The sequence below is a fragment of the Empidonax traillii genome, unplaced genomic scaffold (genome assembly GCF_003031625.1).
Source record: "Empidonax traillii isolate 1590-97213 ecotype Southwest subspecies unplaced genomic scaffold, ASM303162v1 scaffold503:size689781, whole genome shotgun sequence".
In the NCBI taxonomy this organism is placed as follows: Eukaryota; Metazoa; Chordata; class Aves; order Passeriformes; family Tyrannidae; genus Empidonax; species Empidonax traillii.
Window position 1 is genome coordinate 116,665 of NW_020955696.1, and position 16,570 is coordinate 133,234.

The following is a 16,570-nucleotide window of genomic DNA, read 5'->3' on the forward strand; positions in this document are numbered from 1 at the left end:
ATCCATTGCTGAGCTTCCATCTGCAGTTCAGTTTCCTTACTGCATGCTTGCTTGCAAACGTCGTGCAACCAAGGTTGCTCAGGGAAGGAGACGAGGAATTTTGATTCGTGGTCATGCATAAATGTGCCTCCTGAAATGTAACCTGACCCCAGAAACTGCACTACTGGCTCAGCCAGGCAAACACACCGCTCAGGCAACACGTTCTAGTGGAGCACCCACTAGCAGCTATTTGTGAATACCTCCATGGGCCTAACAGATTTGGTAGGAAGTGTGTCAGGGGATTCCAGTGAAACGCACCCACAGAATCAGGCTGTTAGTGCACAATTTATAAATGTAAACAGAGAAAACCGTAAGAAATGGAATTTTCCAGCAACAATAGAAGTTCAGCAACATTTAACAAAGATCCTGTTTTGATACAAACATAATTAAAAGCAGAAAACGCAGGAAATACGTAAGGCAAAAGTTTTATTTTCTGAAGTATAAGTATGTCCTTAGCATAACTGAAGGAATCCATTGCCATTGCAATCCTGATTGCTAGAAAGTTGAAGGTAAACTTTTTGACTGCACCTATTGCACACTTTCTCCACAGCTGTATAATAAAACCCTTCTTCTGTATCAAGAGATTCTTCACTGTGATTAGTTGGTATGTAGAAGTTCAGTTAAGTAGTTGACTTAATTATGAAAGATGCTATTTGTTTGCATCATTCTATTTTATAATCTGTGGCATATCACTCCAAGCTTGAGATTTCTTTTTGGCCAGTTCCATCCATGATGGCTCATCTGGAGCAGCATTACTGGCTTTCTTCAAGTGGCCTATTTCCTCCTTATCCACCAGTGCAGGTGATGGAGCTACTGTGAATAAAACACATGGGCATTTTACAGTTGCTTGCTGTGCAGCTAAACACCCAAGCTCTTTTATTAAATACATGCCTTGCCCTATGGTAGAATATCTTCTCATTTCACATGGAAGCTTCTTCTGCAATAAGCTATTGAGGAAACTACCATTTCGTGCTCTAAATAATACAGTGTTTTCCTCATCACTATTATCTTTTGATCCCTAAATTTACCAAAACACAACATGATGACCTGGATCCCTTGTTGGGCCCTGTGTTAACACCCAGGCCAAAGAACAGAGAGTCTTTTCATTAGCAAAAGCATTCACCTGCGAATTCCTTCTTTACCCAGGCTCCAACTCACAGGAATTTTATACCTTCAAAACTTCTGCCCTTCTTTCAAATTTTAATTTACCAAAGAGATTTACAAAGTTATTGTAGGAGGAATGATGGTCAGACAGTTTGTTATCACAGCTTTCTGCCCTGGCTGATGTGGGGCTGAGGAGGAGATTAGGATCTAGCTCCTACTTCTTTTGCAGCGCACTCAAGCACACTTTTCTGACAAGGTTGTGAGATAACAGCCTACATTTTAAGCATTTTGTTTCCTACCAGGGACATAATGTGACAGTGAATTGGTTCTCAGCTGAGGCTCCTTCGCTTCAGACTTTGTGTCTTTCCTCTGCTCCTCAGAAGTGATTTTAGTTGCCAAGTGGGATGTTTTGCTCCGTTGTGGCTTTGCTGACCCCTAGGCACAGAGAGGGATAAAATCCAAGTAATGCAGGCAGAAGAACACAAGCTAAGAGAGTGGATGTGGTGCTGGCCACAGTTCAACACACATCGGTCCCAATCCTCTCCCTTGGGCTGATACCTGTTCAGAACGTTCCAGTAGTTTCATGTTAACGTCCATGATACTCAGCTCTACAAATTAAAACTATCCATCTGTATCTCTTATTCATAACGGTATCAATGAGTAAGTAATTATAGACTTCAATGCAAAATGTATTCCAAGTCCTTTGGACGTCTCTACTAGCATATACAGGATTTGGAAACACTCTCGTTCTCTCATGTTTCCCTTCCACCTCCCAGATTTTGTGGATAAGGGCACTGTATTTTTGGACAGATGATGGTAAATGGATTTTTCATAAAAAAGAAATCAAACACATCCTCCCATAGATTTTCTTGCCAGTGTCAAAAACTATCCTGAAATGATAGTGCTTGGTGCCATGTGGGAGAAAGAGAAAGTGGGAGTAGCACAGTGGCACCAAGCCTCATATGCTGCAGTCAGGAGCATCTTGGCATGTTTCTCTGTTAGCTGCTATAGGGAAATAAAATGCATGGCACGAATTTTAGAAATCATGGCCAGATAAAATCTGGAGTTTCTAGTTCTGACATAGAAACTGTATTTTGGGTTCATTTAAGCCCTTGGTATCTAAGTGCTACAACGATGTTAGGCATTATTGCAGTGCATAAGCTTGCCTAGACATCTTATTAGGCATTATTTCTTGTTATTCTAACCTCTGCTATTTTTCATCATCTAGAAATCTTCTCTTATTCTGGGATATAAGACATCTGTCTGGGTTTCTAATAGTTCCCCATGAAGCAAGAAAGTAGGCCATTTGCACTGGGAATGCTATACTGGTATAGGACACGCACGTTCCTGTATCAGTGCAGGGTTCTTCTTGTGCAGGGTGCAAAACAGGCAGCAGTTGCATGCTCTGCTCTGTGAGAGTCCAGTACTAGGCAAGCCTTATTAGCGTTCTGGATTCATGCCAAACACTTCTGCTGGCACAGCTTTGTCATCTGGGAAGATCACTTGCTATAGGTATCACCCTCCTTTGGATGGGATCTTTGAAAAGGCAGTGTCAGCCCATATTCCATGGCACCACATGAGCTTCTGAATTATCCACATACAGGGAACCAGAATTTACATCTTGGCACTCTCTACAAATACAGAAGTTATTTTTATCCTATTTCAACTCTCAAGGCTCTAAAAATTGTTACCTAGGAGCTTCTGGGACCGAGCTGTTCATTCAGTGTTAAATCAGTCAGGAGATAGAGGAGGAGGTTCAATGAAATGCTGTGCTTAGAAGGATAGTTAAAGAGAACATATTCCCTCTGCTTTGAGAAAGATCAGAAACTACAGTTTGGCACCTCATTTGGGGTATTTTAGCATCCAATATGTGTCAGATCTGGTAGGTATGCCAAGAAATTTTACACACTTCACACAGTTCCAGGATTTCTTGGAAATACACAATTTCATATCTGAACAATCAGAGAACTCTGAATCTGTAACACATTTCTGAGAGCACTGTCTTTGTTACTTATGGTTATACTCATTAAGTATCCGTAATCATTACGGCATGATTGCTAATATAGCAGTAGATCCAAAGAATACTACAGGAAGGTGATATAAAAGCATCAGAAATTTTTACTGTAAGTACCTCTGTCTGTTCCTCTTCTTTATTCTTTTTCTCTGTATCTGACTTAATATCCGGAGCCACAAGCTTTTCTCTGTCAAGTTCCTTCTCCTGCTGCATGCCCTTCTGCTTTTGCCTTGCGATGGAAATCCAGGCTGGCACTGATGGAGCGTCAGGATCTCTTCCAGAGTCTCCAGTAGGCACAGGGGGAGGTACACTTTTCTCTGTTGACAAATTATTTATGTACATGGTTATAGGAAAAAGAGTTGTAATCAGCTTCAGCTCACACTTGCTCAATATGCTGATTGGTCCGAGGACATGAAAACAGCCTAGATAAACAGGAATTCTGTCTAGTTTGGTCTCCAGAGACCAATTTTCCTGTGCTTGCTTGTTTAACTTATCACTCTACTAGTGAAAAGTTCTTTGCATCTTTGTTCAGCTGGAATCGCAGTGTCACTGCCCTCATGTGAGGGAGATGCTGAAACATGATTCAAACTTCATTGATCTACCCAATTTCCCAAGGTCTCCCCTTCTCCTCCCTCTTCCATGACCTCTTTGAGACTAGCAGATGCTGATTTAAAGCTGGACACAGGTGGACTGTGCTGTTGCAAAGGCAACTTCTTCCGCACTGTGGCTGCCCTCAGCTCCTGCTCTTCTGGAGAAGAAGAGACTGAGGGGAGACCTCATCGCAGTCTACAACTTTCTCTGAGGCACAGAAGAGGGACAGGCACTGATCTCTTCTCTGTGGTGACCAGCAACAGGACCCAAGGGAATGGCCTGAAATTGTGTCAGGGGAGGTTTAGGTTGGATTTTAGGAAAAGGTTCTTCACCTAGAGGGTGCTTGGGCACAGGAACAGGCTCCCCAGGGAAGTGGTCACAGTACCAAGTGTTTGGATGATACTCTTTGGCACATGGTGTGACTCTTGGGGATGGTCCTGTGCAGAGCTAAGGGTTAGACTCCATGATCCTTGTGGGTCCCTTCCAACTCAGCATATTCTGTGATTCTAATGCCTATGCAGCAGCAGCTGATGTCTTAGTATGATTCCTGCCTTCCTTCCACCCCTTTAGGAGTACCCTGGTGTCTGCGGAAGCCGTGGGTGACTGTGCACAGCAGCAGTCTGTGGCATCTGATTACACAGAAATACCACTAAAATCACGATGGGATTTTCTTGTCTTTGGTTGTGAGGTTTATTTTGACTTATCCCTGCTGACACTGACCCGCTTTTCACTGGTGCCAGTAACTTTCATCATACTCTACCAGAACTGAGACTTCGGTGAGACAAGAAAGAAAAGCACTTTCTAGAGTAGAGGTCCTAAAGTGGTACCTTGCTGTCCTCACAACTGCTACCCAGGAATATGCAGTATCCAGGGGTATGGGGAAGTGAAATACCCTCTTTTCAAATATTCTGTGAAGGGAAATCCTGTCTATTCACTGAACAGAACTGGATTGAGAGAAGAGTCTCAGTAGCTCTGTTCGCTCCATCCCCTAGGTTCTCCACTTTCTTATTAGCTCACACCACACCCAAAATTGAATTTTCCAACTAATGTGGAGCTTCTGTGTAGTTTAAAAGAGGAACAAGAACAGTACTAACAACCTTAGATACAGAAAAATTGATTTAACCTTTCCCAACCATTTCTGCTCACTGATGCCCCACATTTACAGAAGGCTATTTCAGAGCTTCTCATCCTCAAATCACACATGGTCCCACCCCTTGGAAAAGCTTGTTATGTAGTCAGCATCCTGTTCAGGGACACAGGAAGAGGCAGACCCACTCATAAAGGATTAGTGCCCCAGAGCCCCTTGAGGCTCAGCTTCTCTGCTGGCATAGAGCTGGGCCTCCCAGCCACAGGATGCCGTGGAGCTGTCAGGCAAATTTCTGGAGGGTAATGTTCTAGTTTGGACCAACGTGGCCCCACTTAAGAAAGCAGGCAAATGTCTCTGAAGGCATATTTGAAATGCATCATGAAGCCATGGGAGATGAAAGAGATGATGCTTTCCCAAGAGCTGGGGTCTGCAAATTCAGGCACATAATGAAAGCCCACAAACTTAGTTTGCTCAGGTATTTTCTCAAGTCATTGTTATATCTCACCAGAGACAGACCAGTTATTTGAACAAGCAAACTTTGTTAAGCCTATGTCAGCTAAAGAGAGAAAAATCCCCAAGATGTTTCGCCAGTTGATGCCTGCATTTCCTTTCGCTTTCACCTCATGAAATCTTGCAGTGAAACCTGTGAAAGAAACCAGCCAGAAAGTCCAGATATTCAAATACAGCACAAACAAAGCAGGGCCTCTGAACACTGAGGGACCTTCCCTCTCTTTCGCACAGCATGTTACTCCAGTTCTCTGCATCCCACCTAACTCTACATGACAACAGCTGCTCCTCCCATAATCTTTTTCCCATCAGTGGCTTTTTTTGCCTTTCAATGTCTCTCCTAGCTTCATTTTTGTCTCATTTTACAAGATAATAGAGAATGAGGCTGGGAGGGTTCTCAAGATGTCATGCAGTCTATCCTTCAACTGCAAGGCAAGATCAGTTGAAAGATCAATTTCACATAAACTGTTTCCTCACAAATATGTATCTATCTAACCCTCCAAAGACAGGACAGGTCTCAGTCTCCCTAGGCAACCTATCCTGTGGCATGGCTCTTTTTTTCTACTGTTTTTTTTTTTTTTTTGCATATTGAGTAAGTTAAATCTTCCTTGTTGCAATTTAAATCCTTAAGTACTTCTCCTACACACTATGGACACGAGCAGATTACTCACAGACTCTTTGCGGCAGCCTGTTATATTTTCAAAGACTAACACAATGTTTTCCCTATTTTTTTTTAATTTTCTGATTATTAATATCCTCTAGATCACTCTTGCTTTTATAGGAATTTTCCTAATTTGGTTCAGATCTTCTGCAAATACACTGCTCAAAACTGACACTTGAGATGAAATGGTGTTGGCATCAGCTGAAGTGGAAGGACTATGCCACTCCACCTGAAATGGTTTCTTGTACACATCAGTCGGTGCCCCTTAACTTCCACAGTTCTCCAAGACAAGCACTAGCAGCTCAAGGACTGCTAGCCCATCTTCTCTGAGTGTCGTAGGACAAACTTTATTAGGATCTTCATAAGTACACCCACAGAGTTGAATTGATGTGATGTCTGTTAATGCATCTGCCATCACATTCCCTCCTTTGCTTGCAGGCCCTGCCCTTAAACTCATCTGCACCTTTTAAGGTGGTGAGCAATTTGGGCAGGACCAGGAAAACCAGGTGCTAAGCTTCATAGTTCCCAAAGCACTACAGGGTACGCAGATCAGTGCCACTACTGAAGGGGATGTCTAGTGTTCCTTGGAGCTGAGGAAGAGCTCTCTGGCTGTACACACCACCACATGCATCCTATTTGACCATCTTTTTACCTTCCTTCACCATTTGTAATGTCTTGGTCCTCAAAAACTCCAACGTCTTTACCCTGAAGGCCCTTTTCAATCCACCCATCAACTTTCCAAAGATACTGGGAACCTGGTTTCTCCCTTGATGCTGTTACTGATGTACATCTTAGTCGCTGTGACTCCAAATCGCCCTTTGTGTTTTGTCCCATTTTCCCTGTCACACCACAGGAACTTTCTGTAAACATCAACATTCTTCCTCCTTTGCTTCCACCACACAATCAATACCAACAAAATGATTGCTATGTCAGGCTCTATTTACTGTACTATGTGTAATGGTCTTATTGCTACCTGTGCTTCCATTTCTCTGTCATCCTCATGAATTTAGGATTCATCTTGAGGTTATTTCAATGTGCATTTCCTGGCACAATGGGGTTTTCAGTCCTGCAGTGATATGTCTGGAGGCTGATATTATAACAATGTTTTTCACAAGGCAGATACCCTAACGAAGCCATCAAGCACCTTTACTCTTTAGACAAATCTCTCTGATAAGATGCCAGACATCCTAGTCATGCCAATTAGAAAGCAGTCAAATTAGGGGCAAGTATCATCCCATAAGAGATGGTATCAGAATGCCCCCGTGACAGTAGGGAACAAAAGCTCTTTATCATAATCTAAAAGATTTTATACGTATCTGTTATGGGCCTGACTTAGGACGTGACAGAATAGTATCACCCATAGAGAATCAAGAGCTAAACTGCATCTGGGAAGGGCTTTCTTGTATCTTTAAGCAATTACGTTCTGCCCTTGTTCTTGTGAGGTTCTTTGCTGCAGAAAGCCAGAAAGGCAGGCAAAGCAGAGGAAATGCCTTATCTTTAGCAAAAAACCATCACATGCAACCCACGCAGGATTTGCTACCTCATCTGTCAGCCAGAATTACTGTAAGTGGTAGAAGAGGCATATTCACTATTTATTATCTTCCCCATTGCCCAGAGGTCCTTTATATCCTCCCACCTCCAACTAGATAAGGTTCCTTGGCAGTATACATGCACCATTGTTCCAGCCAGAAGGATGAAAGGTGGTGAAGTAATCCAGGAGATAGCATGGCAATTGATAGCATGAGTTGGCAGTTTAAGGTGACCTGAGACTGTCCTATGAAGGTCTTGGTACCCTTAAAGACACCGAAGGACAAAAAGCTTTCTCAGGAAATGACTGTTCTCAAGAGAAGTGCTGCTTGCACATCCTCCTCCATTTATAACTATCTCATCACCTTGAACAAGCTCTTTTAGTCTTATCTCATCCAGTCATGGGATAGCCCATGTGCTTTTGTGGTTCTCCACGTGGCAAAGCACAGTGTTTAAGGAAGTGCGTAGCCGGAGTGGAACCAAAAGTACTCAGAAGGACAATTTTGATTCCTGTTCCTGCTGCATGTCACATGCTCAGCAACAAGCACGGAAGCACCCAGCTGATCAATGCCACTCTTGAAGAGATAATGCAGTACAAAATGCAAGCAGTGGCATCCTCTCTCGGAAGCTGTGCGAGTTCAGCAGACCACAGTGTTTCACTTCTCCTCCCGTGAAGCAGGGCCAAGCCTCCTGTTTCCGCGTTGCACTTGGGAGACTTTCTGAGCAAAACTAAAATCTGAATCATATTCTTCAGTTCTTATTACAACATGTTATTTTAAACAATGTGCTATTCAACTTGTTACTTAATAACTTCATAAGCTAATAAAGGACATTGCTGGCAGCAATTTTTCTCTCATTCACTCACAGTTTTAACCTCGTGATTGCATCTTTCCCTGGTTTCCTTGGAGCTGGCTTGGCCTCAGGCTATTTTGAAAGAGAAAAGCCCCTTCTTTCCCCTTGGGTTAAGTTACCAACAACGGAAAGATACCAGGTCAGAACTTGTCAAGCCACTCTGTGCATAATGTCACCAAGAATTAAAACCAGCAATTATTCTAGACTACTGAGGTCTTTTGCTGCCACTGGAAACCACACCCAGAGGCTTCTGAAGCCTTCCCTTCACATCTTTCCCACAGCCACCAAGCACACATGAACAGTCACAAAACCAGCTGTTCTGTTTGCGTTCTTCACCACTTCCACAGCTTCCAGACCAACCATGAAGGATAGACTCTGAAGCCAAGGATAGACTCTGAAGCCAAGTGAACCACAGCCACCTTCTCAATTCCCTCCCGCACATCAGAATCCCTTGAGCTCTCCTCCACTGGCCTGACAGCAGCAGGGCTGGCTGCCTCAGTAGTCCCCTAAAGGGGGAAATCCCCCTGCTGCAACCCCACTTAATGCAAGCATCTGTTTCCCTCAGTATCTTAGTAGGACAACTTTTTTTTTTTTTCCCCTCAGACTAAAGTTCTGGTCTTACAAAATTTCTTTTGCCTAAATATTGTGGAAATGAATGTGTGCACTTCTCATTGATAGCTGGATATTATCATGTAATACGTGTCAGACTGGTTGTGTGAACAACAAGATGAAGATAAAACATTAATCTTTATGTACAAAAGGAGATCTATGATTGACTTGCTATTGTGCATCAGTTTATACACACACAGAGAAAGTGAAAGAGAAACACATAACAGTTTCTGTCTATTGCCAGACAGATATACTCTGTATTCAAATGTATCTATGTGTGTGTTGCTTATATGGATAACCACAGCAAAAACATATTCAAACATTACCCTGAGATTGTCTTTTTTAGAGATGGCCTCAGATATGTACCCATTTTCTTTAAATCTAAAAGCCTCTGTACACAAAAATAATATAGCAGAGGCTCTCTGCTAAAATCTCATACCTGGAAAAGAGCATCTTATACCTGCAAGTACTGCAAAGAGTGGTAAGTCTTGCTGTATATCTGTGAAGGTGAAAGGTCAGATGCAGAACAGAGAGGCCTTTTGAAAGTCAAACCACTAAAAGCAAGCAAAGCTAGCTTGTGATTCCCTGAGTGTTTTAAAAGCAAACATGCTCAAAACTAATCCAAACAACTTTACACAGAGAGATAACACCCTCTGTATGCAAGTATCATTGTTTTATAACACTGCTTATGTATGCATATTTAATTCCACACTGTTGTATCTTTGCTCATTTAGAAAACACCAGTTAGAAGGGCTTTACAAATGCATATGGCATGTAGTATATCCTGGCCTACATATTTCCCATTGTTTATTAAAGCACTACATGCATTCGTTTCAGTATACACACCCAATTCCTTAATTTCAGAAAAAACTATTCTAAAACATTTGGCAAAGTATTTCTGTCACTTTCCTCTTCTCTAAGCTGCTCTGTGAGGTATTTGACTTTTGACTGGATCTATACCAGAGATGCCAGGAGAGTCCTTTTTTACATAAGAAACTACTGTTTGCATCAAAGTGTATTTCACGGCTGGAAAACAGCCATGTTGCATAACAGCCTGACACAACTGAGAAAGCAAATTCTTTTGGAAAAAAAAGAAAGGAAAAGAAAACAACAGCTTCCTTTTTAGCTGTAGCCAGGACAGCACTAAAGCAATGTCTTTTTGATGTAGATAGAAACATTTTTCTTGTAATTTCAGAGCCTCTATTTATCAGACAATGCGCACCAATTTCCTTCACTGTTACATCCATCGTCCTTCCCTGAGCTCCTTTTCTCTGTTTAAAGCATGTCTCCCCACTACAGCTCCTCAGTGGCTGATTTTTATATATCCTAATACACACATTCACATAGGTGCTTATGGTTTTGGTCTTGTAATAACCTGTTAGCATACGGTAATTTTTTCTGCCCTTTACAGGATTTATAGCAAAATCTGTCAACTACAAACAACACAGTTGAACCTTTTAAATCTTGTAAGGACTTGTGCCTTTAGCTCCAGAAACTTAAAAATTACTCCTCCTGGGGTGAGTGATCACAGAATATTCACGCATCCATTAAAGAGCCACCTTGCAGCCCAAAAGAGGCCAAACAATCCCCAACTAGTTCCCCAGAAAACTCCGTGGAGCAGGAGTGCTGCTTTCACCTGGGGTGGTAAGCCAGCATTCCATCAGCCTTCCTGTTGCCTTTGGTACCAGGAGTGCTGAAAAGCTAAAACTTGAACTGAATGAACCAAATTGGTCCTGCTGACCCCAGGACACAGAAAACTTTTTTGAGATGAGTACACAAGAGAAGGGAACTGCACCCCCTTACACCACCATTTCACAGCTTGTCTTCTTGTTCAGCACAGGGATTTCCTAACACAATGCGGGAAGAAACTCCTTGACAGCATAAAGAGTCTCCCGATGGTGACCACAGCTCTTTGAAAGGGCTGATGAACTCAAGGACTAGGAGAGGGCTGGGTGGGTAGAAGGTAGTGCTTGGTCAGTGTCTAAAGAGAAAGTTCTGCCATGGGATAGGAAGAACCTCAGGTCAGTTTGGAGCAAACTGCTTTATATTTAGAATTAAACTCTGAGTCGTGGCATGCCTTTATATCAGAACCTATTACCAAGAAACTCAAAGCTGGAGAGAGGAGGAAACCTGTAGCAGCTCTGCTTAAGTTGAGACAATAAGATCAGTGGAGGAGTAAATAAGGAAGAAAACTAGTTACCATCACAGACCAATCTGAACCATCATGTTAAACAACAACAGGCCATATAGATTTGGTGTAACTTTTAATACATGTTCAAAACAGGGCTTCTTAACCCTGTTTCAAATTCCAGGTGCATGCATCCCTACCAGGGAGACTGAGGCACGACTCTTGCCCACAGATCCTTTTTTGCAGAGGGCAGTCCTGAACCTGGGAGCAGAAGTCTCCTTCACCCTAGGGCTGAGGAGCCGCAGAGGAAGCCTGCAGGAGAAATGTCTCCCCAGCTTCATCTCTTCCCCTTCTCCCTTCTCCCAGCACTCATTGTCTCCTGCCCCACTCCATCTGCAGGCACCTGGGACTCAGCCAGAGGGATGTGATAAAGGATTCTGTGCAGGAGCACCGGTGCTCCCACTGCTTTCCTTAATCCCCTGCCAGACCAACCCTACTGTGCTAGGTCTCCTCTTCACTTGTTTCCAGTATGATCCTCCCCAAAATCTCAATCCATCAGAGATGTGGGCATCACTGCAAATAATCTACTAGTCAGGGCAGCAGAGAGGGGGAAATGCTTTTAAAGGGAGCACTGGGATTATATACATATGTATTACACACACACACATATATATGTATCTCCTGCCTTGCCTACAGGATGTGGGGAGGCTCTGGCTAAATGGCTGTGGGGATCTCATATAGCTGTGGATGTCAACAAATCCCCTCCTTTATGACTGCTGGGAGAGCAGGAATCTGTAAACACAGCCAGTCTTGCAAAAACATGTGTGATGCTGAGGCAGATAACAGCTGGAATCAGATGCCACTCAGGGCAGCAGCAGGTTGTCTCTGAGGCCAGGAAGAGACTTCTGTCACCCTACAGGACAAGTGGCCTCTTGTGCCCTGAGGTCTTCTGCTGCTCAGTGCTTCCCCACTCCAAAGCTCAGAGACTGACCCCAAACAGAGAAGAGCAACCACAGTAGGGGAGCTCTGCAATGGCACAGAGAAACTTTGTCATTTGCTTGTCCAGCATCTTCTCCTCACATTCTTAACATCAAACCCATGACCAGACATGTCCAGGGCAGGGAATAATTTTCTCCCATATGTCAGAAGACCTAAGGATTTTTTTTTTCCTCTCTTGGCTGTTCTCTGAAATGAGGAGCAGAGGTCTCCTGCTAGAAATGCTTGAGCATGCTTCATCAAATTTGTTTACTGTCATTGCAAAGACCTCAGACATTAGTGCCACTTCCAGTCTTTTCTGTTCTCTGCCCGTAGCCCACAGTATATCAGTCTCCAGAGGACTGATTTTTATTAAAGCTCTAACCCAATGATATAATATAGATAACAGGGTGAAATTTAAAAATCTGCAGTAGACATGAGCTTATGGTCTCTCCTGGCTTTAAACTCCAGGAAGCTGCAGGGTTATTAATTTTTGTTTTAAACAAGCAATGACTAATGATAAAGGTGGATAAATGAATAAGCAAAGCTCGCAGAAGGCAATAAATAAATGGTGTGTTGATCAGAGCAGGCAAAGATGGGCCTCACTGCATTTCTGTCTCAATGCTCTGGTGAAAAGAAGGTCTAGAGGTCTGAGTCACTCATCCCACGCAGGGCACTACACGTAATATGTGCTCCTGGCTTTCGAACTGCCATGCAGCAGCTCTAAATGGGGACAGTTAGTGGCCTGGCATTTCCGTTTCCCAGTACTTGCTAATGCACTTTATTTTTTGAGTGTCAATTTGAACATCCTTTAAACAATGCCCTGAAATGCAAAAATCAGAGGCAAAAATATCTTATGCTGTCTGCTGTTTCTCTCCTGCTGACTTTCTGATAATCTTTTCAGCATGGGAGAATCATGGAGTAACATCACTGAAGGCAGAGCCATCAGCTGGTGCTCATTAGTATCGTGACTGACACAACAGTGCTGCCTCTCACTCTCTCAGGGATAAGGTCACTCTTTGCAAGTGAAGGTAATTTTAGAAAATTTTGGGAGTCTTACCAGGCACTTTACCAGGATTTGACTGTTTCTCCAAGTCTTTGTCTTCGCTTCTGGATTTGGGAGAATGCACAGCTTTGTCCAGCTTTTCCTTGTTTGCAATTGTGTTTGGGGTGGTTATGTTTTGCAATGCTGGCTTTTTAGGCAGTGGAGGTTTGTTGCTAAGTTGTTCAGAGGACTTTGATATGGGTTTGATCTTTTCATTTAAAGAATCACCAATATTTGTATTGGCCGATTTTTTGATCTCTGCCTTACCACCTTTTAGAAAGGAAGTCAATCCCTCATTTTCTAAATTAAATTCTGCACTGTATCTTTTAATCTCTTTTGATTCTGGTGATGAGTTTTCTCTGTATTTCAAGGACAGTGAGGTGGATCTAAGTTTTACTTGAAAAGGACTTTTATCTTTACAGCTTGGCTGATTCTGGGATACCACTGAAGAACTGCTTGGCATCAGCACTGCATCAACAGCCGGAGAAACATAACCAGCCAAAATTTCTGTAGATTCTGTGCTCTCAGAGTCAGACCCTGCCAGCGAAGTCTGCTTTTTGTTGCTACTTTTTTCCTCATCCAGCTCTGATCCCTTCTGCAAGTCTTCTTTCCACTTCTCATTTCTTGAGGAGACCTTGTCTTTGGACAGGAAGAATCCGGTATTTAATGGGCTTTCCAACTCTGATCTTTCTGGGAAGTGTAGGCTTCTCGTTCTTGGTCTCTCCCGTGCAGAGGAAACAGAAAACTTTCTGAAGGCACTGAGTTCATTGACTGCTTTTTCAGCTTTCTTCCCCAATAGTTCCTCCTTGTGGACCAGTGACTGACTGTTCTCCTTACCAGAAGCAGCTGCCTCTTGTGCAGTTTTTATTTTTTCTAGAGAGCAGGAAGTAGACGATCCCATCCACGCTGAGGAAGCAGGATGTGAAACATGGAATGAGTCTGTGGGCTGTGAAGAACCCATGAAAAAATCCTTGCTGGACTCTGACAATAGAGTAAACTCCTTCTTTGCATCTTCACTACAGGGCATTTCCACAGGTACCTGATCATCCTTTTGTATATTTTCTTCTGACCTTCCCAAGCAAACAACACTATTCTTACTAATTGAAATATTTTCTTCGGATGGTATTTTATTTACTGGAAACACAGTAGGATGCTCCTTATTTTCTTGATTTAAAATATTGTTTGACACATCACTCACATCCCCAGACAACAGAACCACTGTTTCTGAGGAATCTTCTTGCTTTTGTACTTCTGTGTCTGGCCTGGAGTAGGAAGAAGTTGCGGGCTCTTTGTCTTCTATCAGCAATGAGGACTCAGACTCCTCACATGTTGTTTCCAGCATTGGTTGGCAGTCCCGCGGCTTATTATCTGGAAGCAGGGCTTCCTGTACAGCAGCAGGCTCAGAAGCAGGCTGAGTCATCACTGGTCTCAAAGCAGGGGGGAGGTCCTCAGGCATTCTGGGCTTTAGCCAGGAAACCACATCCTGCATTGCAGCTGCGCTCCATGGCAGTTCTTGATTGCTGGGTTTGAATACAGCATCATCCTCTTCTTCTTCTTCTTCTTCTGGAGTACAGCTCAAATCGGTCAGAGATTCAGACTGGGTCCTCTGCAAGAAAGAAATTCAGAAAGCCCCGTCACCATGTACAGCTTCACTTTTTTTCTTAATCATCATTCCATTTACAACCGAGACCTTAGAGAGGAAGGCAATACTTGCCTCCAATGATGAGCTTGCAGTTTTCTTAACCTACAGACTGGATGCTTTTTTACTTAAGCACATCCTGGAATAATGCATTTAACCAATATAAAAGCAATGACTGACACTTCCTTCTGCACAATTAGTGCTTTCATGCCTTTGTAAATGGGAAGTTCATCAAAACAATGGCCATTGGACTGTCCTTGGCAATTGATTCCCCAGAGCATACTGCCTGTGTTGTGTTGCTCTTAGGCAAAAAGTAGCACTTGAAAGAGAAAAATCTGTCCCTTTGTATTTTGCTACTCCATACTAGCATTAAAAATAAAACAACCCATTCTTCCTAAAGCATGACTCTGAAGAGGGAAGAGTACACAGAAGGAAGTGCAAAAGCCTAACAAACCCATCCATGCCAGCTGAGTATCTGCCCCATATGGCAGTCTTGTGTCTAATCCCACTGCCATACGGCATTACAACCTTGCTTCCTTTGTGTAAAAGTCTTCTTTTTCTTCCAAGAGTTATACTATTTGATAGAAGTTTATAAATTCATACGTAGTTACCCGTGAGGTCTTGTGATTAAACTTCAGGTGAGGACTGGCTAAATGTGCAGGAGTATTTGAAAGCACAGTATTAAGCTGCCTTTTCATATGGTGCCTGTATTAGCTCACTGGTTCACTGTAGTTTGTTGGGTAAATATATACTTTGGATGTAGGCCCTAATTCTAAGAACACAAAATCTGCGCTCAGAAGATATTTTAGGGGTCTTCCAACTTCTTGTTTTGTAAATGAAATTGCAAAAACAGAGTTGCAATGCCACCTGCATTCACAATCCATATACACAGGAACATAAAAGTAGAAGACATCAGTTAGCCAGAAGCACAGTGCACAGGCAGAGGTGGGCAAGAAAATACTAAAAATTGTATTATCAAAACATGTGAACACTCTCCATGGAAAACCAGGAGGGCTCAGTCATCTGGCAGTTTATAGGCAGTCTGGACAAAGCAATTGTATTTCAGTAACAATGTTAGAATGGAAGATGAGGTTTGATCAGTGAATTATTGCTTTACATGCTTTTCTAAATAACAGGCCTTATCACTGTGTTGTTCACAGCAGTGTTCTATTGAGCTGAAAGGTCACTCACGGATTTTTGAAAATACAGAATATCAACTAAGTCATATTTTGAGACGGAGGGAATAATATTTCTGGTAATAAGCAAGCTAAATAATGTTTTTACTGTATTTAAAACATGGAAAAGCCCCAAGAACAGTAAAGCACAAATACTGTAAAAAGAGCTGCAAACTTCAGTGATAAAAGAGAACAGGGAAAAAAGAAAAACTAAGCTATGCCTGTCATAAGATATGACAAAGAATCAAATAAATGGTGTTTAAAAGCATGCTTTAAAAAACGATGTTTTTTTAATACTATACAGTTTTAATATTTATATTTATATGTATTTTTTAATAGTATACACTTTGCTTTCCATTGTGGGTTTGTTTTGTTTGGAGGGTTTTTTTTTGTTTGGTTGGTTGCTTTGTTTTTTTTCCTGTGAAAACTTACTTTAAATCTCTATAGTGCACTTAAAGGATTCACAAGTTTTGGGGCAGGGAGATGTCTGAATTTAGAACAGCTTTTATGTACAGAATTTGGCTCCAATTCATAGGTCAAAACGCGCTCTTTTTGTACTTTATGAAAACAGAAGCCCAATTATATTTGTGAAGTTAAAACAGATCCTCCGTGAGTTA

The 16,570-nt window shown here is 42.3% G+C and overlaps 1 protein-coding gene across 6 annotated transcripts in view; it reads right to left on the reverse strand.

The window, feature by feature from the left end:
* Positions 1 to 378: 378 nt before the first annotated feature.
* Positions 379 to 16,570, reverse strand: part of KIAA1211L (KIAA1211 like) — a 65,056-nt gene continuing 48,864 nt past the window's right edge. For 5 of the 6 annotated variants that reach the window (XM_027896603.1, XM_027896605.1, XM_027896604.1 and 2 more), the window contains 4 exons: positions 13,155 to 14,745; positions 3,275 to 3,474; positions 1,443 to 1,578; positions 379 to 852 (listed from right to left, as the gene is read on the reverse strand). In XM_027896603.1, coding sequence (XP_027752404.1) covers positions 707 to 852; positions 1,443 to 1,578; positions 3,275 to 3,474; positions 13,155 to 14,745 — 2,073 coding nt within the window. In that variant the 3' untranslated portion in view covers positions 379 to 706. The remainder of the gene's footprint in view (positions 853 to 1,442; positions 1,579 to 3,274; positions 3,475 to 13,154; positions 14,746 to 16,570) is intronic. The other variant, XM_027896606.1, reaches the window with a different exon arrangement.